Genomic DNA, 24,109 nt, shown 5'->3' on the forward strand with positions numbered 1-24,109 from the left:
CCTTATAATGGGGTATCGATATATCTTACTATAAATAAAGGAATGTGTGTGTGTGTCATTTTATCTCACTCTGCTCAAGCATGTTGTAAATATAATTTAGTGTAGATATGATTTGTGATGGGGGGTTATTACAGGGTTTGTGCGGTCCAACGTTTACCCCTCTGGTTGGAAAAAAGACCCCCCCCCCCCCTCTCCCCCTGGTCTCTGTCACAACAGATCTACACATCACATGCGGCTCTGAATGCAGCAGTGAGTAAATCCACATGATGTAGAGCTCTGTGAAAAGGGGCGGGAACGACCCGGTTGCCTGTAATTCACCTACCGGCTGCGTTTCCCTGGCAACAGCGACGTTATTTCAATTTTATTGCGAGCCGACGACCGTCGTGTCATTCTGTATCGGCTCCAGGTGGAAGTTTAAAAATAAATTCAGCTGCAAGTCGTCGGTGAGTTTGAATTCTATTTCCTAATTCACACCTCCTCCCTTGAATTAAACGTTGTCAACGGCTGCTTCGTGACGCGTTTCACGTTAATAACCATAGTCGGCGGACGTCGCGGAGGACGTTACATGAAGTTGACAACACAAAAGCAACATGGAGGTCTGTCGCGGTCCCTCCGAGGCTTTCCTCCCCGCCGCTGGGCTAGCGTTAGCCTCAGGGCCCCTCAAGCTAAATGGGATGCGTTCACACCGATGAACGTGACGTCGTGCCTCTGCCGCCAGGTGTTGCACATCTGTAGACGATTGATGCTGACACCTGTAGGTTCAGCCATGGTACGGTTATTATTAGTATGATTATTATTGATAATACACAAGTGAAGTGACCCTCAACGGTGAACACAGCTGATTCAGTGACATGTTGTTAACCCGCCTGAATGTAACTAACGGTTAACGTTAACGTAATGTTGATGCTACTTTTCTATTTCTTTTCTGCATTACATTTCAGAGGGAAACGTTAAATTGTTTACTTCCCTGAAAGCTTTCTTAGATTATGTGATGTAGTTGTGTATTTTTTACCTTTTATACTTTTTTGAGTACATTTTCCTTATTATAATTGAATTATTTTACTCAAACAATTTCAATCGGGCGGCACGGTGGCGTGGTGGTCAGCACTGTTGCCTCACAGCAAGAAGGTCCTGGGTTCGATTCCGCCCAGTGGCCTTTCTGTGTGGAGTCTGCATGTTCTCCCCGTGTCTGCGTGGGTTCTCTCCGGGTTCTCCGGCTTCCTCCCACAGTCCAAAGACATGCTCTGGGGATCAGGTTAATTGGGGACTTTAAATTGCCCGTAGATGTATGAATGTGAGTGTGAATGGTTGTATGTCTCTGTGTAGCCCTGCGATTGGCTGGCGACCAATCCAGGATGTAACCAGGATGTAACCTGTCTATCGCCTGAAATTGGCTGGGATGGACTCCAGCCCCCCCGCGACCCTGTGTGCAGGATAAGCGGTTTGACGATGGATGGATGGATGAAACAATTTCAATGCTACAAAGCTTTCTTTTTGTATTAGTACTTTTAAGAACCGCAAATACAACATGTAAGGTGATTCCGCAGTGCAACAGACTGCCGGTGGTCTCCTGTACTTCACACTGAAACCCATCCTGCATTCTTATTTTTCTCCTCTCTGCCATATATTGACTCCCGCCTTTTCCTCCGTCCCGCTGCCTCCTTGACGTTGCCCAGGAACCTGCTGGTTCCCAGGTCTACCTGATGAGTATGAGCCTGACCACAGAGCCCCCTAACGATGTTCCTGCCGTTACACAAGGTTTCAACGTCTTACTCTTCCAACGCATAAATGTCTCCGTGTCACTTTTGTCGTTGCGTGAGATCGACCAGATGAAGCCTGCGATAACACGCAAACGTCTTTACATCTGAATATGAACCGTGCGAGTCTTCAAGGCCGTTTAAAAAAGGGGGGCCAGTTGCCTTCAGGATCAGAGTAACTATGTGCCGTGTTCTGACCCGTCAGAGCCAGAGAGCAAAATGGCCGCAGTCGAGAAGGACAAGAAGCCGGATGAAGTGGCGGAGGAAGAGGAGGAGGAGGAGGAATACGTGGTGGAGCGGGTCCTGAACCGGCGGGTGGTGAAAGGGAGGGTGGAGTACCTCCTCAAGTGGAAAGGCTTCTCTGAGTGAGTGTCTCTTCGCCCCCGATTCACAGGGCCGTCTGGATCAGAGACAAGTCAAACACTTTGTTTTTACGTGTCCGCAGGGAAGACAACACGTGGGAGCCGGACGACAATCTGGACTGTCCAGATTTGATCGCCGAATTCCTGCAGTCGCAGAAGTCGGCACACGACGGGAAGAGGAAGGCAGCCGGAGACGCCGAAGGAGACGAGAGTAAAACAAAAAAGAAAAAAGACGACGTGAGTCACCGACTGTTTTTGTCAGTGGGTCCCAAGCAGCCAAGACAGAAGTCTTCCTCTGTTGAAGGATGCAGTCTACGGGTCTGGCATTTAGACACCACTGTGAGTGTCATCAGCAATAATACATGTAGTACTATACTGGACTTCCTTATTACTGCCTTACTTTGGGATCAAACAACCCCAATCAAGTCCACGTGTGTGGCAGTGGGCCAAAGCTTTAAGTTCTAGTCATTTTCTAACCCGTTTAGTAATGAACCCTCGCTGTTACCAGCCTCCATAAAGGGAGGGGATGATGCTTCCCTCTGTTTTGGGCTGCTGGTGGCCATAAAGAACATTTAGAGTTCACGCTGAAGCGTTGTTTCGCGCTGAACCTGAAGTTGTGTTTTGTCGTCCGCTCCTCAGACAGAGAAGCTCCGGGGCTTCGCTCGAGGTCTGGATCCAGAGAGGATCATCGGCGCCACGGATTCCACCGGAGAGCTCATGTTCCTCATGAAATGGTTCGTATGAAGCGCATAGAAACGCGACTGCTGTCACAAGTCCGGGTTTGATGAGGATTCAAATGTGTGATTGTGAATATTTGCCCGTAAAAGTAAGTCAAATCTGTTTTCGGTGTCGGTCGCAGGAAAAACTCAGACGAGGCTGACCTGGTGCCGGCGAAGGAGGCCAACGGGAAGTGTCCGCAGGTGGTCATCTCCTTCTACGAAGAGAGACTCACTTGGCACTCGTATTCCGCGGAGGGTGAGAAAAAAGAGGAGAAGAACTAACACGTGGGGAGAGAAAAGAAGATCGGTAGCTCTGAACTTGGTGGTACCTTCCGGATGGTGGAGCATCACTCGTCTGATTCTACTCGTATCTGGATGTTATCAAATTGTTTGTATGCTTCAGGTTGACAGAACCCACGTGGAACGTAAAGCGCAGTGTTGGTTTTTAGTTGTAAGTCCCCGGTCGACTTCATGTGGTCCACACACCCGTCCTCTCGCTGCGACATCGTATCAGTGAGCTGAACCTATTATTCCATCTTGGTGCCTTTTTTAAATATTCGGTTCATTGGTGCTTTTGGAGTCTGAACTGTTTCCGTTTTAGCTGTTTTGGTGTTTAGATCTTTGGAGAGTTTTTCATTGTCACATGATGCTTGTCGCTTTTTGGAGAATAAATCATGTCTTTTGTTACTTTTCTGTTTATACCGTTTTCCCTTTTAATATTGTGGGATTATTATCCACCAGGGCTGCAAATGACCGCCAGTTAGTTTCTCCGTCATAAGCTAATGTTGCCAAATCCCTCCACAAACATTAAAAGAAATATGCATTTTACGCAACAAAAAAGTTGATACTCGCCCCCCCAAGAAAATGATACCAAAATTCCTGGCAATTTCCTTCCTGAAAATTCCACGTTTCGGTAATCTTTGCACATTCACAACTCACTCATGACAACTAGAACACAATAGTCACAGGTGAAAATAAAAACACTTTATTAATCAATAAAAACAATTCTTGATTGCCGGCAAAATATCTGAAAGAAGGAACTACATCCAAACTGAAAGCAGAGGGTGAGACCGTCGTGGAGACATTTGACAAACTACAGAAATCATGACAAACACGAAAATATTTACATAACAAGACAGACAAAAATAAAAGTGCACTAAGTAGTAGCAGTACTTCGGTGTCGCACTGAAGTCAATGTTAACCAGAGTTTCATGCCTGAATATCACGTTTAATGAGGACATCTCTCCCTTGAAAAAACAACTTTTTTTGGACATCATGTTCTGTTCTGCTCCGGTAAATATTCTAACCTATCGCAGCTGAAACAACCTTTTTTTTTTCTTCTTTTTTTTTTTTTTTTTTTTTACTGTTTCTAATAAGAGGCCGATGTTACACTTACTGACAAAACTTCATTCAGATAGACGAGTAATAGCACTTCTACTCTGAGAACGACCTCCTCCAGTTCTCAAAACATTTAAAGTGAAAGATAATGAGATTGTGAAATAAAGGCATTTCAAAATTAAAGTGGCCACAACACTCATTTCACGCATTCAAATAACTTCTTTTTTTTAAATCTCATGTAACAACTTGGCTCACTTGATCAACAACACAAAAAAAACCACACCGAAGGACTTAGCTTAACATCTGTCGGGCTTTCAGCAGGGGAACGTTGGCAAATGAGTTCATTCAAAAAGAGACTTTGCTCCACCACAGAGACAACCGAGCCTGTTTTTAATTAGTGCCCTATGAAACGAGGCGCCCGAGAGAAAAAGGAACAGAACAAAAGCCCAAATGATGCAGTACTGTGATCGGTGGCAGCGTCCTCCCCTTTCTGATTACAGGCTCAGCGTGACGTTCGACGAAACAAACAGAAAGAGTGTAGACTTTTTTTGTACATAAAGCTGATGTGACCTATACCCTTGCTTATACTACAGATTATGAACAGTTAATAGGAGCCTTCCTTAACGCAGCTCCCGTACTTAAACCTGCAGCGAAGGAATAGCGGCGGACGCGGCAAAATGCATAAAGCCAAAGCCTTTTCAAAGACAAATTACAGGGCTATGTATAATTTATAAGGAAGTTGATACATTTTGCAATGCAGTGTGACTCCTCCCTAAGACATCCATCTTCTCCTCTTGCAGGACTTCACCTTTTTTCTGTTTTTCTTTTTTTTTTTTTTTTAATAGCAGCGGCCAGCCCAGGAATCCTCAGCCTCCGACCCTCTCTTGTCTCAATAACATCCTCCGGTCCACACGTCAACACCCCCCCCCGTTCCCGGCGCCCTTTTATCTAGGCTCAGACGCCGCCGAAAGGGCCGACTGGGCGTGGTAAGGTGGCGGCGTGCTCCGTGCGACCTTTGGTTAGTAAAGGTGTTAGTGACCTCCTCTCTGCCTTTGGTAAACTGAACTCTCACACACCGTAGGCGCCGTTCTTCGCCTAAACGTTTGCTTAACTTAAAAGCCTCGGTGACAAAAGAAGTGACTAAAAGTCTCCAGGGTGGGACGTGGACCTCCGGTGCATAGGTATTCCAACCGTCCTCGTCGACAGTGTTCCTATACTCCCGCTTGTCCCCTCGTATCGACCTTACGAATGTCCTCCATCCTGAGCGGTTTTCCGTGCAAAAAAGGATCGTGAGCGGCTGATTCATTTTTCCCAAATAGCTCATTTTATGTCCTCCCGCGTTCCACGTCCTCGCTTATTGTTTCCCCCCCAGTACCCCCAGTACTCACACGAGGAGCTACTTCTGCTTCAACGATGTTTCCAGGGGGGGAAAGAATTGTCGGAACCGAATGAAAGGGGAGAAACTAATGCAGGAGGAGCAGTCAACAATGCTTCTTCTACTCGCCAGAATCTTCTCAACGAAAAAAAGGACACCTCTTGCATCTGCAGAAATCGTTCTCATTGATTTAGCAAAGTGATAGAATAAACAGCAGCTTGCCCCCTCCCGCTCCCCCCTCACTTCTTTTTGTCTTTTTGTTTTTTCTCGGGCTTGCGGTGCTGCTCGCCGGTGGTCACGCCGCGGGGCATGATGAGCACGCTGCCGTCGGCGCTGTACTGCAGCGAGTACTCGCTGGGCGGGTAGGGGCGGCCCTCCTCGTCCCGCAGCTGGGTGAACACCTCCTGGTACAGACTCTGCATCTTCTGCTTCATCTGCCGGATGGAGCGGATGAACTCCATCTTCTCCTTCAGCAGGCGGGCCTTGTCGCGCCGCAGGTCGTGGACGCCCTGCTCCAGGTTGATGATGGTGTCCAGCTTGCGCTTGCGGCAGTTCTGGGCCGCCATCTTGTTCTTGCCGCGCCGGCGGATGTCGCGGATGAGCGCCATCTGGCCCTCGCTCAGGTGGTGCTTGGCCAGCAGCTCGTTGAACTCCTCCACGGGCAGGTTGATGATCTTCTCGTTGGAGAAGGGGATTTTCATGGACCGGGCTCGGCGCTCGTCGCGACTCGCGTGCTTGTCGAGCAAATCCTGAGCCGGCTGGAACTTTGAGTGTTTGTCGCGGACGCTCTTCTTCCCGTCGGCGAGGGGGAGCTCCGGATGCTCGGCGAACGCGGAGGAAAGCGGCAGGTTGTAGGTGTGATTGTGGCCGATGCCGCCGAGCTGAGGCAGGCCGTGGAACTGGGAGGGGTCCTGGTAGCTCATGCGGCACAGCTTGCTGTAGCCGGGCTGAAAACCACCGACGGCGCCTTCCTCGGCCTCCACAGCGGCCACCTCCGAGTCGGTGCTGTAGCCCACGGCCCCCTCCTCGGAGAAGGTGGCAGACGTCGACGACGAAGACGCCGCAGAGGAGCAGGAGGTCTCGGAGCTGCTCGGGGAGGCCGGGCTGTGGCTGGAGTCCAGGGACAGGCCGGAGTCAGAGTCGAGCTCGTCCTCCAGCTGCGACGCCTGGGCCTGGCTGAAGCCCTCCTCCATGGCGAGGTCCAGCAGGCTGATCTCGTCCAGCATGGACTCCTCCAGCAGGTTGCTGAACGGGTCGGGCAGGAGGGGCGTGGACGTGATGTTGGTGCTGGAGCTGTTGATGTGCGGTGGGACAAAGATCCCCGTCAGGTTGGTGGCTCCGAACGTGGAGTTGATGTTGCTGGAGTTGCTGGAGGAAGGTCTGAGCATGGTGGCCCTCGGGGCGATGCTAGCAAGGTCCAACTGGGGGTTGAAAACCTCGGGGAAGTCCTGGCTGCAGCTGGGGAGGGAGGCCTGGTGGAGGCTGACGTCCTGGTTTACGGGCGTCGGCCCGGTCGAGGGTCCAAAGTTCCCCGCGTCGTTGGACTCCGTCGTCCCGCTCGAGCCACTGTCACTGCTGGAGTTGCTGTGTGGCGAAGAGCTGTTCACCTCCATTGCCTTTGAACACAACAACACATTTGGTTAAATATACATTTCTCATATTAAAAAGCATATTTTTGTGCGAAAGAAATCCACTTTCCCACAGTAACGTCACAAAAATGTCTTTTTCCCCGAGTTCCCAGGCAACAACTTGATGAAACTGCTTAAAAAAGGACGTACTTGCAGCTCCATGATGGCCATGATGTCTTGCCACTGCTGCTCCAGGTCTAACTGCGGCTCCGCGGGGGCCAGCTGTGGCGCCAGAGGAAGGCCCTGCGACGTGGAAGGAACTTCCTCATTGGAAACGTTTTCTGTGGTCACAACCGGGGCTGCAAACTGTTTGAAAACATTATAAAAGCTACAGTAACAACAAACAGCTCTGTAGTGTTTTTACACACCAGCAAAAAAAGATCACACATGCAATGCGTGTGTAATGTGTCCGTTTCACTTTCTACCTCAGATTCTTCTCCAAAAGGGAAAGTTGCCTCTAAAAGCCTCAAGCATTCTTGTAGAGAAAGGGACGTCTGTGAGCCAAGACCTGGGATCTGGGTGACAACAACAAAACAGACGCTCTTGTGACTAATTGGCCCGACGTGGATGACCACGATGCTGAATGGAGTGCTAGAAGGCGTCAGCAGGCCAGCTCTTAACTCAAACATTTTCCGCCTGCTTGTTCCGGCGAGACGCAGTTATAGATCTCAAACTGCAGCTCCTTAAGCCGTGTTAGAACTTGAGAACCATTACATATCCACACGGAGACTAGCCGCCTGTTATTATTACTACTTGTGTGATGTGACCCATCGCCTACATGTCAACTGCCCCCCAATCCCTACGTATCTCTGCAGATCAGACGCCTCGCACACTTCCAGTCAGTGATGAGTGATGGTGGTGCATACAGTTCAGCTACTGTTGTCAAATCAGACAATTCTGACCAATTTCTGTATTCATAAAAAGAAAAAATACCAGCAGTGGATAGTATCTGTGTAGATCGGAGGAGTACCGAGATTAGATTCATACTTCATGAGGTTCTGAGTGACGACTGTACCAATGGAAAAAATCTCTTTGGTGTTAAGCCCAGAAGTAAATGTGATTTACTTCATAACAGCATCAGCTTGGTTTGATCTTGATGCTCTTCTCTGAGGGCGAAATGTACCACACCCCCACCAGATGAAACACAAGGCTATCAAAATGCATTTAGTCTACAAACCTGCTCCGGGATGCTCTCTCCGGTCTCCCCGTCCACGGGCTGAGCACCTTGCAAGTTTACTCCGTTTCTCCAGCTCTCCTGGTCCTCGTTCCCGTCTTTTTTCTCGCTTGGGTTGCTGGGCTTCTCCTCTTCGCTCTCCTTCTGACGGTTGCTGTAGTTGAACACTTCTCTTCCCGCGCCAAGGTCGATGTCCTGCCTCCAGAGGATGTCAATCAAGTCAATATCCTGCAAGAAAATACATAGCAACCATTGAAAAATGGCCCTGTGTAGAGAAAAGTTACTTTAATAACCAGGTATGGTGTAGGCATTCAATCTGTTGAACTATTACTGTAGGTAAAGATGAACGTGAGCCGTTTTTGATCTTTCACTTATTTACGATAATAAACAAGTGCTTACTTTGTTTATCTCTTATAAAAGAATGAGTCACACCCCTTTGTATGAGTGTGGGTAATTTTGGCAGATCAGGCCACAGAAACGTAGTCAGATGATGCAACCATGACGAAACCCATTAACACGGTGGTCATCATGTGAGTTCTTTACTCTCCAAAAAAGTCTTTGTGTGACACATTATGTGAATGTTTTTTCAAAGAAGCAAATAAATCAATAAATCACACATAAAAATATGAATAAATGTCAATATCAAAAACAGCTGAGTGACAGATTTCCTTTTGTTTAAAACCATTAAAAAAAAAGGTAAGATCAAGTTAAAATACTTTTTGTAGGATTTAAAAATTGGTAAAACACCTCTCTGATTACATAGTTGACATCTGCCAACATCTGGGGCTTATTGTTCTCAATGAAAGATTGCTTTACCACTAAATTTGGCCACCTGAACATGAAAACATTATTTAAAATCGTGTTTGCCAGTTAGTGTGTGAGTGGTGGCGACAAGCACCTGTCAAAAAGAGGCCGTATGTCCCCTCTGTGCCCGTACTGAAGAAACAAGCGGCAGTACCTCTTTGCTGAGGTCGTCGTTGGCGTCCCTGCTGCCCTGCTCCTGGTTTCCCTCGGGGGCCACGGCCCCAAGGCTGCTGTCCGTGGATTCAGGGGCTCCACTTCCTCCCCTCATGGCCGGGGTACCGTCAGGGTTGTTGACGTCCTCTAGGCCGCCCCCATTGTCCAGGGTGATGCTGGGGCTAGACTGGGTACTAGTGGACACCACAGTCTCGGCGTCACGGTGCACCAGCCAGGTGTTGAGCTCTGTACTGGGCACGGAGAGGCGATCCAGTTGGCGCACCTGGTTCAGCAGTCGCCGAGTGGTAAAGAATTGGTCCAGGTCCACACTCTTTGGATGGATGCCATAGCCGTCCAGGGTGTTGCGCAGGTTGTGAAACTGTGTCTGGGTGTAGGCTGAGCTCGGGCCCAGGATGATCTCTCTCAGTGGGGGCAGCTGGTTGCTTAGGTAGGTGTCAACATCCACCCGCACCCCGATGAGACTCAGAAGGATGGTGAACTGAATCAGGCCCTCTGTGAAGTATTTTTTCAGGTAAAGCATTTCTTTACAAAAGGAACAAAAGGTGAAATTAAAAAAGGAAAAAACAAAAACGGGGCCAACTCGCGTGAATCGATACTTCTGTACTCGTACGAGAAGACGGACACATGAGCATAAAAAAAAAGTGGTTGCAGAAGGGGAAAGGGACTTCAACAGGATGCTGTTTGTTTAAAAGGCATGTGGAATCCAAAATGGATTTTCCACTCTGAGAGTCCAGTTTGTTCTCAAAGCTTTGTTCTTCATTAGGTTCTTCTCATCTTCCCATTCCTGGCAAAAGTGATAAATTGCATTTTATTGCTCCGCTTTAAACCACATCAGTTCAACGTTACAATCACACTGATTTCAAACCTACCTACATTTGCATTAAATCCATGTTGACCACACACGCACACGCACACACACAAACAAAAAAATCAGGACTTGCTAGCAGACTGCATCCACTCCATCCTTCCAAAGTACAAAGAAGTGATGGCGCAATGCCTTGAGTAAAAAGAAAAATCAGCAGACCCGAGATGGTGAACGCAGAGCTCTCGGCATCACGCTACCCTTGACAGGACAACTACTTCTAGTGGGCGCTGCTGAAGGTGAATGGGAGAGGAAGGCTAGCAGCAGCCACAGCGCTAGGTAGCGGACAGGGACCCTCCCTCCGCACGCACAGCTGCGCCTATGCTCGTCCTTATGACGTTAGCCATTTGACGGCTTGTGTTTTGAGAACCGGCTAATGCTATTACACGTCAATAACCACCTTGTTATACAACGACATAGCGTGATGCCACGTTAGCTTGTCACCTCGCGTCTCTTGTTTACCCTCGAAAGTGACAGGTACCTCCGCTGGTATTTGGGCTAGCATCTAGCAATCTCCCTAGCAACAAGTGGGGAATGAGGTGATCGACAGATTGCGTAGCCATTCGCAAGCCTTAAACTCGGTGATGACACATGACTCCAGAAAACCCCGACCAATAGAAATCGCGAGTGGGTGGAGCTTAACTGAAAGCTGTGTTACAATTGGAACCCAAAGCCTACACGGGGCTAACCTTCTAAGCTAGTTCACCTGCTACTCCCTTAAGCATTCAACTACTTTTAAAAGTAACTTACGTATTATACAAGACAAGCTCCCGTATCCAGTCACTCAGCCATAAATAATGTTTATTTATCTACGCGTATGTTAACGTTAACTCGAGCCACGAATCACCGCAATACACCTATCGGCTCACGCAATATCACAGTAGTTAATTGATTTAATACTCACGCATGATTTGGCAGGTTCGTCTTCATTCATGCCCAAAAGTAGACTACTCACACCTAGGAACATTAACCGAGTGCCGTTTCATTAAAAGTTCCGCGTTGTTGCCCGATGTAGCGTTCTCCAGCCTTTCCTCATTGAATGGCCCACCATGACTTGCAAAATGGCTAGCTGGCCCGGCTAGCATAGCATTGAGCACCACTTGACACCAAAACACGCTTCCACACTACGCATGCGTAGAACATTCTAGTAGAACGCTGTCATCGCCCTGAAAATCCCCCGCTGATAATAATACACACGTACACTAAATGTTATCACATTTTTAAAATACATTTATTAGTTATTCATTTAATTAAAAATAAATGAACAATTTTACAATTGTTTTATGATTCTGTGGTTGAAGTGGTGGAAGACGTATTTAGGTATTTCAGTTTACTAATACTCAGTTACAAGTAAAATTTCATTAAACATTTTAATTCAGGAAAAATGTTATAAACATTGCAGCAAGAAAATCAATTTTAAGCTGTGTGAAGTTATTGCCAATCGACTAATTTTATTTGGTCGATTTTATTAGTGCAAGTATTAAAATCATATTTTTCATATATTCCTATTTAAATAAGTAAATTACCGTGTTTACAATACAAAATGTGTGAATATGATTCCTCTGTAACTTAAGAAGGATAAATACTCCTTGTATTCAAAAAATGATTTGCATCCTTCCTTACTATCTGTTTATATTTACTTTTTTAATATACTTATAAGGTTAATATAGGTTTGATGCATATTACAAGGAAGTAAAAAATAGGTTTAGAGATTTAAATATAATAAAAATATCTATTCACTAAAAACAGGTTTAACAAAGTGTAAATATATACATATATAGTGGGTGGATACATTTATCACAACTGGATAAAGCAACATTTAAACAAAATCATTTATTTCACCCAATTTAAACCTAGTAAATGTTAAGAAAACACAAGACTTGAACATAAATACCACTTTTATTTTGACATCTGGGATTGTTCATTATATATTAACCCCCATTAGGTTGACCGGCCTTTTGTGGTATCGCTTTGAAATGTCGGCTTCAATCTGCAAAAACAAACAATCAGAATTACTGGAAATAATCCAAATAATACATGCCAATTACTCAGATGTATATTATTACCAGCCCTCTGTGCAATATGTATTCTTTGAAAATAATCCTCACTGTATACCAACATATACATAACAATTTTATGACAAATGTTTACTGTAAGAGAATATCAAAAGCACAATTCTCTCTCCTTCTCTTTCTAGGAAATTGGAGAACTGCCAGCCTAGTGAACGTAAATAAAGTCACATGTTAACCCACTACCATTTTCTGGAGTTCCCTGGTGCGTCCCGCCAGCAGGTCGACACGAGGCTCCAGTCTGGACTGCTCCTTCAGGGCTTCCTGTCTTTTCTCGACCATCGTGGCACCTTTCAGCACCAGAATGTCTGCCTGCTTCAGCTTCTGCCTCAGCAATTCTGACACGCGTTCAACATACCTGCACAACACGCAGTCACACGCAAAACACAACCATGAGTCAATGCAGATCCAGCGCTGACCGAAAGCCACGAAGACGGGGGTGAGGCGTGGCAAAGTTACCCCGGCGACGCCTGGATGGTGAACAGGTGCTGCATTCGGAGGGAGGTGAGGCGACCCAGGAGGTCCAGCACCTGGGACAGCATCTCCTGCACATGCTGGCGGGTTTGGCGTTGGATGATGGAGGGGGCCATCTGGAACTGGCTCATCGCCACCACGTCTCCGTCCTCTCCCATCTCAATCACGCGCTGCGTTAAGAACGTCTCCAGCTGAACAAACACAAGAAGCCTCGGGTAAATCTGACTGATCTGTAATGAATACTGTACAGAAATAGTACTCCCAGAACCCAGCGAGTTAAAAACAAATACTGGGACTCTTCAACTCATGTTTGTCATAAATATAAATATGAGTTGGTTTTGAAGTTGAACATGTAAATATGTTGAAAGGCTACAGAAGCTTGCACATAGACTGTGAATAAAAGTGGGTTGAGTTACCCATTTGTTTGTGGACATCGCCATGTTGCTTATTTTTTGTTTCTTTAATGCAAGTGACCCTATTTGAGCTGCAAAGAAGTGAGGTCATGGTAGAAATGTTGTATACGGCTCTGCTGGCGGTAGCAAACTGTCAATCAGCATGTAGCCCCGCTCTAAAGCATCCCCTGCTTTATGGTCTATTTGACTCTTAAGTGGAAAATAATTTGACTGGTGGACATTGAACACAAAGCAGCTTTGAGAGACTTCAGCGTTGGCCTCACAATTCATAACCGCTCACATAAAGAGTTAGATAAGGGGGATTGTTTTGTATATAGTTCATTGCTTATCCATGCTTTACAACTTGGGGGGTAGTAGTCCAGTCTGCTGGTGCTGGGTTGCTTATTTGCACATTCAATCATTCAATTATTATTTGTTTTGTCTTATTTCAGCCCAACATCTGCTCCCTTTGCTGCGTTTGGTCAACTCCAGAGGGACGTATCTGTCTAAATGTCATGTCATCATCTAAAAGCCTGTTTTTGGACTAGGATCCCAAAAAAGATCAAGAAGTAATCGACACTAGATGACCAGCTTACCTCCATTAGTTCGTCAATGAACTGGTTGCGTGACTGAGGGTTCTCCAGTACAGATAAAGCATCGTCTCCTCTCGCCACACCCTCTGGACCTGGAAGAAGACACACCCGCGGCTTTAGCAAACAGAAAAATGGCAAAAGCTGAGCTTGTGATAAGCATGAGCATGAGTTACAGTCTGAGCCTGCGTCCACAATTTCAATGTCTATGGGAGCTGCTTCGCTGTCGCCCCAGTCGATGGCACCGGAGTCCTGCTGAGGGGGGCACACGCAGTCGTATATTAGAGCTTGAGTTCCACAATTATAATTAAAGTAGGTATCAACATATATATTCTCTACAAGAGATCCGACCAAGTATTGAATATATTATTTCTGTGGATACTTAATTCATCTAAATATCTACACATGATAAGTTATAAGGTGAATATTAAAAACAACTCCAGATGCGTAAAGGTGTCTCACATCAAAGCTCGGCTCCAGACTGATGCCCCAGTCTATTCCATCCTCAACTGTGATGGCAGCATTAACACCGGGAGCAGCTGCACTGGCACCAAAGTTTCCCCAGTCAATCTAAACCAGGATACATAACAAATACTGTAAGCCGGCAGATTGAAAGTTAGTGTATTTATTTGGCCTATTCTGGTATTTGTTACTAATTCAAAGCAGCACATGAGAGGGAATCTTAAACTAGATTTTTTACTGTGATAACGTGTTTGAAAAGAATAACAAAACAAGATGAATTGAAGAAGTAAGAAGAATTTATCATTTTTGGAAAAAAGACAACGTTAATATTATACGGCCTGTGATACTATGATAACTTTTATATGAAAACAGTAAAACCAACCGAATCCTCTGCGAGTGCATCAGGAGGCGCTTCCTCCACCACCACCGGCCTCTCAACGACCGTGGGCGTTTTCCCCGTTCGCCACTCGAAGAACGTGGGGTTTCCTTTTTTCTGGGCAAACGCCAGCATCGGCAGAACCGGCTCGGACCTACAGACGACCGCGAGCAACACAAAGCCAACATGTTCTAAGACGACTACGTTCATCACCAGGGCCTATTCATTTATTATTTATCATAATACACAGGACTGTATTTTTAATGCTTACCAATCGCACACAAAGTGTGTGAAAGCGGTGTAAAGTTGTATTTGCTGCTCTAACTTTTCTGCGTCTTTCCCGACCTCCTCCAGAACCGCCGGCAGGTCTTTGACCAGAGCCTGCAGCTCGCGGGCCACGTTTTCTCCCTGCCAGAGTTGGGGGAGAAATGTAAAGAAAAACAACCATCGAGCGAAGGCGGGAAGAACGCCGAGGTGCAGCGCAGTCCAGTTTCCGATAATCTTGTGTTTACCGTGATGCCGTACTGTTTGCAGGCTGCGTAGTAGCGCTCCCTCAGGTCTGCGGCGGAGGTCTGGCACTCCACCTCCCGCCTGCACAGCTCCTGCTGCAGCTGCTGGGCTTTGGCCAGCTGCTTCCTCAGCGCCGGGCCTTCGTAGCTCACGTTGCGACTCAGCAAGCTGGCCGCCTCCGCTGGGACACACAGACATTGTTCATGCAATTATTTATTTTTCTATTTGTGCTCTTCTCTTATGTCCTATGATAAAGATGCTGAAATAACCAGAAGAGCAGCAACAACTGCAAAAAACGTCATGGTTAGCAGGTAGCATATCAGCTCGTTAGCCAATAAAACCCAGGCGGTTTGAATGGTGTGTACAGATGTTGTCATTATATGACTAATTACAAAGAGACACTCACCCAAATAGATATTATCAGTCTCATAAAGGGAAATAATCTCTTGCCAGTCCTGTGACAACAAAAACAGAAATCAAATAGAATCAATAATCAAATATATTGTTTAGGACAGTTTTAGAGCAAAGGAATGTCACACGAAGAAATAGAAACTGAGAAACTCATCTGCTCACCTTCATCCTCTGAGATGAATACCTCCCGAAGATGTTCTTGGAGGACGCCTCGGTCCCCTTCAGTATCTCCACTATCCTCAAGCAGTGGAAGTAGTGAATGTCTTTCAATAAAAAACAAAACAAAGAAAATTCATAAGCGTTCATCCAAAGGATACGGAGCAGGCGGACGGATTAACAACTGAAAGTTGTGCTACATTACATAATAATGCACACTAAACTAAAACAGCTGAGGGCTGAAGCTACAAAATAAATGTGTGCTTGTAAATTTTTAGGATGCAGCAAATGCCATCTTGAAAAATAGGAACTTCTTCCACAAGCCATAATTTACTTAATAGAAAATCACTTACGGATTTAAGTGTATCTCAAGTATCATCAAATAAATTTTGGTTTCCATTTAGTTTCTTCAAAATAAATTTGAGTAAACGGCAGACAGAGAGCATTAATATGAATAAAATAAGTCATGGCTAAAAACTGAATATACATTTCTTGTCTAGTGATACTTCTGTGAGGCCAGGAGCAAATACAACTTTACACCGCTTTCACACACTCCCCCCTGTGTGTTATCAGAACTTCAGTGCGCTTTGATGACAAAGCCAAGCTGACCAATGCGAGCTCTTTGGTGCAGGTGAGCGATCCCCGCTAACCGCCGCCGGTCCGCAGTGCTCAGGTACGGTGCTTACAGACAAGTCAGGTAAACACTGTTTGCACTGCTAGCTTTTAGCCATCTGTTAGCTGCTACCATCTTGAGAGCCATATGGAACTTTTGTCGGAAGTGTAAGTGTCATAATTTACTTTATGTAGTACATATTTTCTAATAGGAAATGGCTGCTTATTCGGCGACATGAATGTAATAATAATAGGCCAATGGCAAAATGTGGAGATAAATACATTACACATATAAAGTATAAAATGGACCTACAGGAGCCGGAGAGAAGGTGCTTGATCTCTTCGTTCTCTGGCATGTCCTGGATGGCAGCATTGATCTTCTCCCTGATTTCTTTCACTGCAGTCTGCCATTTGAGATTACAGTGACGCCGATCCAGCAGCCAGTCTGTGGACGCAATGATTAAAGTCATATATCTGTGGGATTAACATAATTTCATTCATCTGTGGATGGAATACCTTTATGTTATAGCAGAGCTAGAAAGTACATATTCGCAAGTACAAGTATATCTTCCTCTTTTACTTATCTCAGAGGTACACCGTGTACTTTTCACTCTACATTTCAGAGGTACATGGTGTACTTTTAGCGCTACATTTCAGAGGTACATATTGTACTTTTCACTCCGCTCAATTTCAGAGGTACATGTTGTACTTACTCAACATTTGTCTGACCGCTTTAGTTTCTTCTTTTCCAATGACATTTTTTCACCCTCTTAATACCACGTATTACCAGATGTCATAATGAATGTTTGATAAAATTAAGGATCCGGTGTTTTCTCTTTTTGTTGAAAAACCCCTCTACTTAAAATGTTTAAAAGCATCTTGCATTTGCTGGGCAAAAACATTATTCACAACAGTGTTGGTTCTTTTAAGAAAATCGTTTCTCACAAAACAGCGATGCAGCAAACATGCTGATCTTATAGAATATGAAGTTGATTAAAGTAGTCAACTGGATATAAAGGAGTTGCACTGAAACACACAAATGGATGCAGCAGGAATAGTAATGGTGACACGCTGAGAGGGAATACTTTGCAGTACAATCACTACTTTTGAGTCAAGAACTTCCTGGTGATAATAATAACTTTTGCACGTGTTGTAAGTGTGTTTTATACTCGTCTTACCTAAGAGCTTGCCGGTCTGTATGTCGATTGGAAGGCTTTGAATATTCTGGTGAAGTGAGAACATTCAACACATTACATTACACGTCATTCAGCTGACGCTTTTATCCAAAGCGACTTACAATAAGTGCATTTCAACCACACAGATACAAACCCAGAAGAACAAGAAAGTGCAATTTCATCAAAACAACAACACAAATGTCAACGTGTACATATTTCTGGCAAGGGGAGAAACTATTGCACTTCTGTAACGTAAAGCGGCTTCACGGAAAAGGACTATTGTTGAAAAGAACTGTTTTCTCTATGACGCTTTGAGAAATGTTCATTTTTCTGTTAGCTGGACTTTGACTGTGTGACAACTAGCTAACGTTAGCTGGCAGGTTCTTAAAAACCCGCTTTAGAGAGACGTTATTTTATCTCACCTCCATTGTTTCTCCACTTTTTCAAAACGAAATCTTTTCTGGGATGTTACGGCTTCATTTTTTTATTATTTAGCAGGTTTTTATCCAGGGTTGTTGTCACCATCCGGACTCCACTGACACGTTAGGAGAAGGAGAGCCAATAGAAAACGGGGACGTTAGATTTTCCACAGCTCTGACCAATCATGTGACACCATGCTGATGCTGGCCTCTGATTGGTTGTTTTACATCCTTTTTCGTTGCAGCGGTACAGCCCGTCGATAGAGGACGCTGTCGTCCTTTAGGTCATTTTAAAGGCAACGCATTATTTATTCATTCAGGAAGAGATACTCACATCCTTCAATAAAGTAAAAATACGGATACAACAAAACCATATCCTGTAAAAGTCCTATATTGAAAATCTTAATATGACAAGCAGTTTAGAAGGTACTGATATGGAAATACTAATAATATATTTTTACATTACAATTTTTACAAGTACAATTTCTGCATTCAATATTTGCTTTAAAAGTAATATAATCAAAAGTATTATTATGCAGAATGTCCCATTTTCGAATTATTTTTCTTTTATTTATTATTGATGTATTTACCGCTCATCACTTCAATGATGCAGTTTACGAAGCGTAAACCAATTTAATTTTGATATGTATATGTTTGCGGAGTTGCTCAAACAAAAAAATACAACTTTGTTGATTCATGTTTTGTATTGTCGAAAAAGAATCAAGTGTTACAAATAGACGTTGGTGAGTGAACGTATCATAACATAGAAATACCTAAGAATTGTGTCTGTGTTTACTTATTTTCCACTTCTGCTGAAAAGTAACTCCTGTTAATAAAGAAAGTATATATTGTTAGAAAAACCGCGAATAATGTCATGTCAAGAAGGGGGGGTTTAGACAAAACAAGGCTATGTCTGTATCGTTTGTATAATAAGTTGGGTGTATGACATGTCAGCTGAGATAAGATGACCGCTCAGGATATGAAATCTGTGTGACGTGTGTGTCCAGTGTCCAGAAGGCCCCTCAGTGTCTCGTGATCAGATGTATGTCTCAGGATAAAGGATAAAGAATATGCCGGTCCTTGTACAATGAGATCATTGTGCGTGCGCAAAACCTTCCTGTTTATCACCTTATCCCAGTATATATGTGGGCGGCTGGAAAAGAAGACCTTCGAGTCAGCTTGGTGGATAACTTGTATGTGTGTCAGCTCTGTCTCCTGTTTGCAAACATTAAATATCCTGTTTTGATGATTTTACACTGGTGTCGAGTGAGAATTTTTCTAACATAATTATATACTTTTTTTTAGAATATATTGATTGATTCTACCGGAGCAATTGGGTAACACGCTACACACCAGCAGGCTGCTTGCCGCCTTTAAAGTGGTTGAAGTGAATTTTTCCCCATTCTTGTCTTGGCCAGACACAAATCGTATCCTATGCACCACCATTAAAAACATAAAAAGAAAAGTAACTATTTGGCAACTAGTTGAAACCCGGCACATGCAGCTGCAGCCCTGCTTCTAAGAATTCATTCCAGGTCATTTGAATGGAAACCAAACTTGCAAAGTAAGTGTCCATTCATTGACAGTGATTCCATGCAGGCCATGCAAAACATCAGGGGCCTTTATTTTTTTTAGAGCCCTCTCATCTATTTCTCTCTGCAGCTTAAAGCAATTACTTTAAAAAGAAAAGGAAAAGACTCAAACACAAAGATGACTTTAATCTGCGTCCAAATTCCACATTAAGACAAGAGCGTGACTGATAACAGGAGTTTATTTGCAGTTTGAGAGCCGCTCAGCTCTAGTTCACATTACCCCCGCTGTCAGTAATCTTTGATGTGGACTGGGAGGCCTCACTAAATCACGTGGTTGCAACATTTACTCGCTCATGCACTTAGCCAGAGCAGGCTTCAGTGAGGGTGTGTGTGTGTGTTTGAGGAGGGTGTGTGCTATAGAGGGGAGAGTACCGAGGTGAACGACGGAAAGAGATGCTGCACCTGTGCATGATCACCTGAGGAGCAGAAGAAAAGTCAGATAAAAACAGAGCAGAGGTGAAGATTTGCAAGCATGGCGGGACAACTTTGAGTCTGAGAGAATCTCCTTCCTCCTGCTCGTCATCCACAGGGTAAGCAGACACATTTCAAAGCATTTTATTTTTTATTCTTCTTGGTTTTCAACAACAAAATTCACCTTCGCTTCATAATGGATCCGAATTAAATTGGTTTAGTTTGTTAACAACCTTCTAGTTTATTTAGTATCTTTGTGGGGCAAAGTCTTAAAAAGCACAGCCAAAGGTTTGATGGCTCCAGATTCGCAGATGTGACAGTTTATGGCTTTTCCTCCTCTAATGCTACAATTAATCAAATATTGTTGAGTTTGTAGGTAAAAGACATGTCATATCAATAAGTAGGAAGTAACAAGTTAAAAAATGAAATCATATGAAACAATACGCTGTCATTGTTTGTGTGATGTTTGCGGCGGTGACACTGTTGGCCATGAGAATATCATAAATAGTCATACATTTAATAACATTTCTGCACATTGCAGTCTTATCAGGGTTGTTGACATAACTGCTAGTGTGAAGTTCTCAGGAAAAGTCGGCCCTCCGCTTTCTTTGACTTCAAAGGCCTAAAGTGATAAAAAGTCATATTTGCATTATTATAAACACCAGAGAAGCCCCCCCCCCTCCCTCCCTCTTCACCGACTCATTTAACTCTGCTGTTACGGGTCAACGGGGACGCCGGCACGCGGGAGGAAACCTGAGAGTCTAATGAAGCCGCGGCTCAATTATGGCGGCGCTGGCGGCGTCCTCGGTGCCCTTGGAGCCTCCTCTCCAGCTCGGACATTGTGCCTTTCAGAAAGGCTCTGCGGCTGGTTAGTGATTTCCGAAACGCACGCTCCCTTCCGGCTGTGATGTCTGAGGCTTTGCCCGGGCGGCTCGCCCACACAGAACAGAAAACATGGTAACCTATTAAAAGGGCCTCCTTTGTGTCAACAGGGCTTTTTGTCTCAAAGGTCACATCTTAGTCAAACATGCTGAAGGAAATTCGTGCGCATATTTTTTTTTTTATTTCTTTTTATCTCTGAACAAAAGAGAGTGCAGTGCTGCTCGAGGCCTACTTTGTTCTACAGAAGCTGCTTTATGTAAAGTCAACAATACTATGTAAATACCAGAGGAACCTGTCTTTTTCTTCAAAAACAAACACATTGATTTCCGCAAAATTTGTCAGGAAAAGAAAAAGGAATGAACCTGCACTGTTACCTGAGTGTCAATGGAATGAGTGTAATTAAGCACCACAGGGCCAATTAGCTCCAGAATAATAAAGCACAAGAGCTCAGGTGTAATCACACGTTCCCCAGTAACGTTTTATGGTCACAACAACGTTAATTTAGTTGTTTGCTATCTTGCCTGAACCTTGGTACTGCTGGTTGGTGCCAGGTGCCAAACATCACGAGGTCCAGATAAGAGGAGGCGTGTTTCTGCGAGGGGACTGTGTATTTGCATGCGTGCTGCAGGATGAAATGACCACACCGCGGGAGGGTTAGTGCGGCGCTTTGCTCCCCGTCGGCCCGTCAAGGAAGTACGAATTGTGGCTATTTGTGGAAATCTTAAAATTAAGGCATATAAACTACATTTTTGTGGCAAACCTGTTAAGTTTAATTTGCTGTTGGAACACGATACAAGTTCAGGTCAGGGTGCAATTCAACCTAATACAATAATATGATGCTCAAAGGAGACGGTGGTACGATTTAAACGTTGCAACAACCACGATAGTATGGCACAAAACTGTGGATGCTTTCAAATATGATTTTATCATCATTTATTATAGAAATTAATATTGCATCCGTAAAATCAGTAAACCTTGAGTGAAGATCTGTGTGTGTGAATTTTTTTGTTGTAACAATCAAGTTGCCAGGAGATCGAGAGTATAACAGCGAAGTAACAAAAGTGTAAATGTGCCTCCTCCATGAATTTTATTTGCTTTGGCTGAAATGTTATGAATAATCCAGAGGTTAGAGAAGAGAGCTGATACTCTTCACATGATTATTAATTTATCCGCTGAGGGCAGAGCGTCGAGTTTCTCTCACCCCCTTTATGTTACACCTGCTGAGGGAAAGATGCCCAGGTGTGTACTTGTGAGTGTGTAGCCTGCGGGTCAATTATCGGGATTTCATGTTGACACATTTCTGAAATATCCGTATAAATCTGCTAAAAATAATGATAGTGATATTCCAGAATTATTCTGTGAAACTTTCCAGAACTCATCTGTTTACTCCTCAGGTTGTTTAAATTCTACAGCGGACATCATCTTACATTACATTACATTGCATTACATGTCATTTAGCTGACGCTTTTATCCAAAGTGACTTAATCTACAAGCCTATTGAAGAATACAATGTTATTTTTTCAGCGTATATCTTATTGTTCCGATATGTTTTAAGGAGAAAGGATTTGAGAGTATTCCACGTATCCATGTGTGGATTCTGTGGCAATGGGCCTCCGACACGGAGCAAGACTCACAAACTAGTTAGACTCTCTGTCTCCTCATGGTTTCCTTGTGTCCTTTGTGATTGTTTTGCATCTCCTTGTAGTTGTTTTGTGGTTGTTTCTTTACAGTTGTTTTGCAACTTCCCACAGCCGTTGCTTTGTGTCTCATTGTAGCTTAGTTCATTTGGTAATTTTGACTCTTTTTCAGGTTGGTTAGTGTGTGTGTGTGTGTGTGTGTGTGTGTGTGTGTGTGTGTGTGTGTGTGTGTGTGTGTGTGTTGACGCTCGGCCCGTTCAGTAATCCATCAATGAATTGATGACGTTATCTCAGTATTTGCTCTGTGTCCTCCAGGTCTGTCCCCCCCCCACTGTCTGTCTCCTCCGTCGGCACCATGGCCGACTCAAGTTGGTGGAAGCTGACCTTCTCCCGCAAGAAGAAGTCCGAACCCAAAGTCCTGTACGAGATCCCCGCGGAGTCCGGCAGCAACACCGCGCACAAGGAGCACCCCTCCAGCGGCGACCCCCCCCCGGACCGCATGGACCGCATGGACAGCCAGTTCAGCGCCAGGCTGGAGAAGATTGTGGATAAATCCGCCACCAAGGGCCGCCACGTCAAAGTGTCCAACTCCGGACGCTTCAAGGAGAAGAAGAAGGTCCGCGCGACGCTGGTGGAGAAGCCGGACCTGTTCGCCGAGCACCACCTCAGTGACGAGAACCACCAGAAGAAGAGTGACAAATAGCGGTGTCAGCGAAACTCGGCGAGGGATAGAAACACACACACACAAGCACAACCATGCGGGGCTTCATGTGCAAGGTGGACAAACAGTTGTTACCAGGAGCCACACAAAGGCAGATAGTGTAACCAATGGATACGCGCCTAAACACGCAGACTGGTGCTGTTTATTTATCTGCATAAACTGACGCGAGGAGCAGAAGCGTTATTGTAAATTCACGTTTTATTTTTTATGGAGGATGCGGATTTCTTTCGATTTCAAGCCTCTTTGTTTTTGTCTCACACAATCAGTACACAAGATGTCCATTTTTATTACGTTTCTACGACCAAAGTAAATAGAGACTTGATTCTGATGTCTGAAATATTGTGGTTCTCCATGTATATGGTAAATAATAATGTTTATAAAATCCTAAATTTACAAAAAATGTATTTAGTTTTTAATAAATGTGACAATAAGTTGATATAAAGAGTACATTTGTGTACGAATAGGTCTCAACCATTTGATTAAATCAATGATGCAGGCGACTCTGCGTGTTCATCTTGTTTTCAGGTCGGTGACATGTGCCGCTTCTGTTGCCATGGTGACGGCGAGCAGACACCTGATATGACATTTGATACGCAGCGCGCTGCTGCTGCATCTTGTATTCTGGCATCAGTTGACTCAATGACTCAGGCCAACAAAGATAAATGCGCTTCTTGATTGTGGGTCATGTCCTCAAAAAACGAATCAAAGGCCAAAGAGATAACGTGTAGTTTTTGATCGGGTTGTTTACCATTGTGTCCTGCTCTTAAATTATATTTAAATGAATTCAAAACATTTTAAACACTGCAGTGCAAGTGTCCACTTAACTATGTTGATGACTAATTTGTCAAAAAGTTAAGTTGAAACAGGCAGAAATGACCAAATATGGGTTTCTGTTGATGGGCTAATGGTTATATTTGAATGACAATGAAATGTAGGATATAAATCAGATATAAAGAATTTGACAGAAAGACATGACGACATTGCTTTGCGTGCCAAGAGGTTAAGATAATTTCACAAATTGTCAACA

The 24,109-nt window shown here is 44.4% G+C and overlaps 4 protein-coding genes across 13 annotated transcripts; 2 read left to right on the forward strand and 2 right to left on the reverse strand.

The window, feature by feature from the left end:
* The first annotated feature begins 278 nt into the window (after positions 1–278).
* cbx1b (chromobox homolog 1b (HP1 beta homolog Drosophila)) lies at positions 279–3,525 on the forward strand. Of its 3 annotated transcripts, none has more exons than XM_040176916.2 (6): positions 279–443; positions 1,677–1,758; positions 1,963–2,122; positions 2,203–2,356; positions 2,759–2,853; positions 2,979–3,525. In XM_040176916.2, the coding sequence occupies exons 2-6, from the start codon at positions 1,704–1,706 to the stop codon at positions 3,118–3,120; spliced, it is 606 nt and encodes a 201-aa protein (XP_040032850.1). In that variant the 5' UTR covers positions 279–443; positions 1,677–1,703; the 3' UTR covers positions 3,121–3,525. The 3 variants fall into 3 exon arrangements, with proteins under 3 accessions (XP_040032850.1, XP_040032851.1, XP_040032848.1); XM_040176914.2 differs by having other exon boundaries at positions 435–769; XM_040176917.2 differs by lacking the exon at positions 1,677–1,758 and having other exon boundaries at positions 297–443.
* A 282-nt stretch (positions 3,526–3,807) lies between these two features.
* nfe2l1b (nfe2 like bZIP transcription factor 1b) lies at positions 3,808–11,372 on the reverse strand. Of its 7 annotated transcripts, none has more exons than XM_040176900.2 (6): positions 11,098–11,372; positions 9,312–10,115; positions 8,357–8,581; positions 7,605–7,694; positions 7,330–7,422; positions 3,808–7,167 (listed from the first exon to the last, which is right to left on the reverse strand). In XM_040176900.2, the coding sequence occupies exons 2-6, from the start codon at positions 9,849–9,851 to the stop codon at positions 5,791–5,793; spliced, it is 2,325 nt and encodes a 774-aa protein (XP_040032834.1). In that variant the 5' UTR covers positions 9,852–10,115; positions 11,098–11,372; the 3' UTR covers positions 3,808–5,790. The 7 variants fall into 7 exon arrangements, with proteins under 7 accessions (XP_040032834.1, XP_040032831.1, XP_040032833.1 ...); XM_040176897.2 differs by having other exon boundaries at positions 7,330–7,485; XM_040176899.2 differs by having other exon boundaries at positions 7,330–7,485; positions 10,205–11,319.
* Positions 11,373–12,073: 701 nt separating this feature from the next.
* On the reverse strand, positions 12,074–17,994 carry cdk5rap3 (CDK5 regulatory subunit associated protein 3). Of its 2 annotated transcripts, none has more exons than XM_040176908.2 (14): positions 17,843–17,994; positions 17,424–17,469; positions 16,559–16,690; positions 15,640–15,740; positions 15,473–15,521; positions 15,069–15,247; positions 14,828–14,964; positions 14,563–14,710; positions 14,181–14,288; positions 13,895–13,970; positions 13,725–13,813; positions 12,722–12,927; positions 12,449–12,620; positions 12,074–12,183 (listed from the first exon to the last, which is right to left on the reverse strand). In XM_040176908.2, exons 1-14 carry the CDS (start codon positions 17,846–17,848, stop codon positions 12,118–12,120), a joined length of 1,515 nt encoding a protein of 504 aa, XP_040032842.2. In that variant the 5' UTR covers positions 17,849–17,994; the 3' UTR covers positions 12,074–12,117. The 2 variants fall into 2 exon arrangements, with proteins under 2 accessions (XP_040032842.2, XP_040032841.2); XM_040176907.2 differs by having other exon boundaries at positions 13,895–13,973; positions 17,843–17,993.
* Positions 17,995–19,747: 1,753 nt separating this feature from the next.
* On the forward strand, positions 19,748–23,582 carry prr15lb (proline rich 15 like b). The gene is made up of 2 exons (XM_040177321.2): positions 19,748–19,961; positions 22,677–23,582. Exon 2 carries the CDS (start codon positions 22,717–22,719, stop codon positions 23,062–23,064), a length of 348 nt encoding a protein of 115 aa, XP_040033255.2. The 5' UTR covers positions 19,748–19,961; positions 22,677–22,716; the 3' UTR covers positions 23,065–23,582.
* The last annotated feature ends 527 nt before the right edge of the window (positions 23,583–24,109 follow it).

This window comes from Gasterosteus aculeatus, chromosome 5, assembly GCF_964276395.1.
Source record: "Gasterosteus aculeatus chromosome 5, fGasAcu3.hap1.1, whole genome shotgun sequence".
In the NCBI taxonomy this organism is placed as follows: domain Eukaryota; kingdom Metazoa; phylum Chordata; class Actinopteri; order Perciformes; family Gasterosteidae; genus Gasterosteus; species Gasterosteus aculeatus.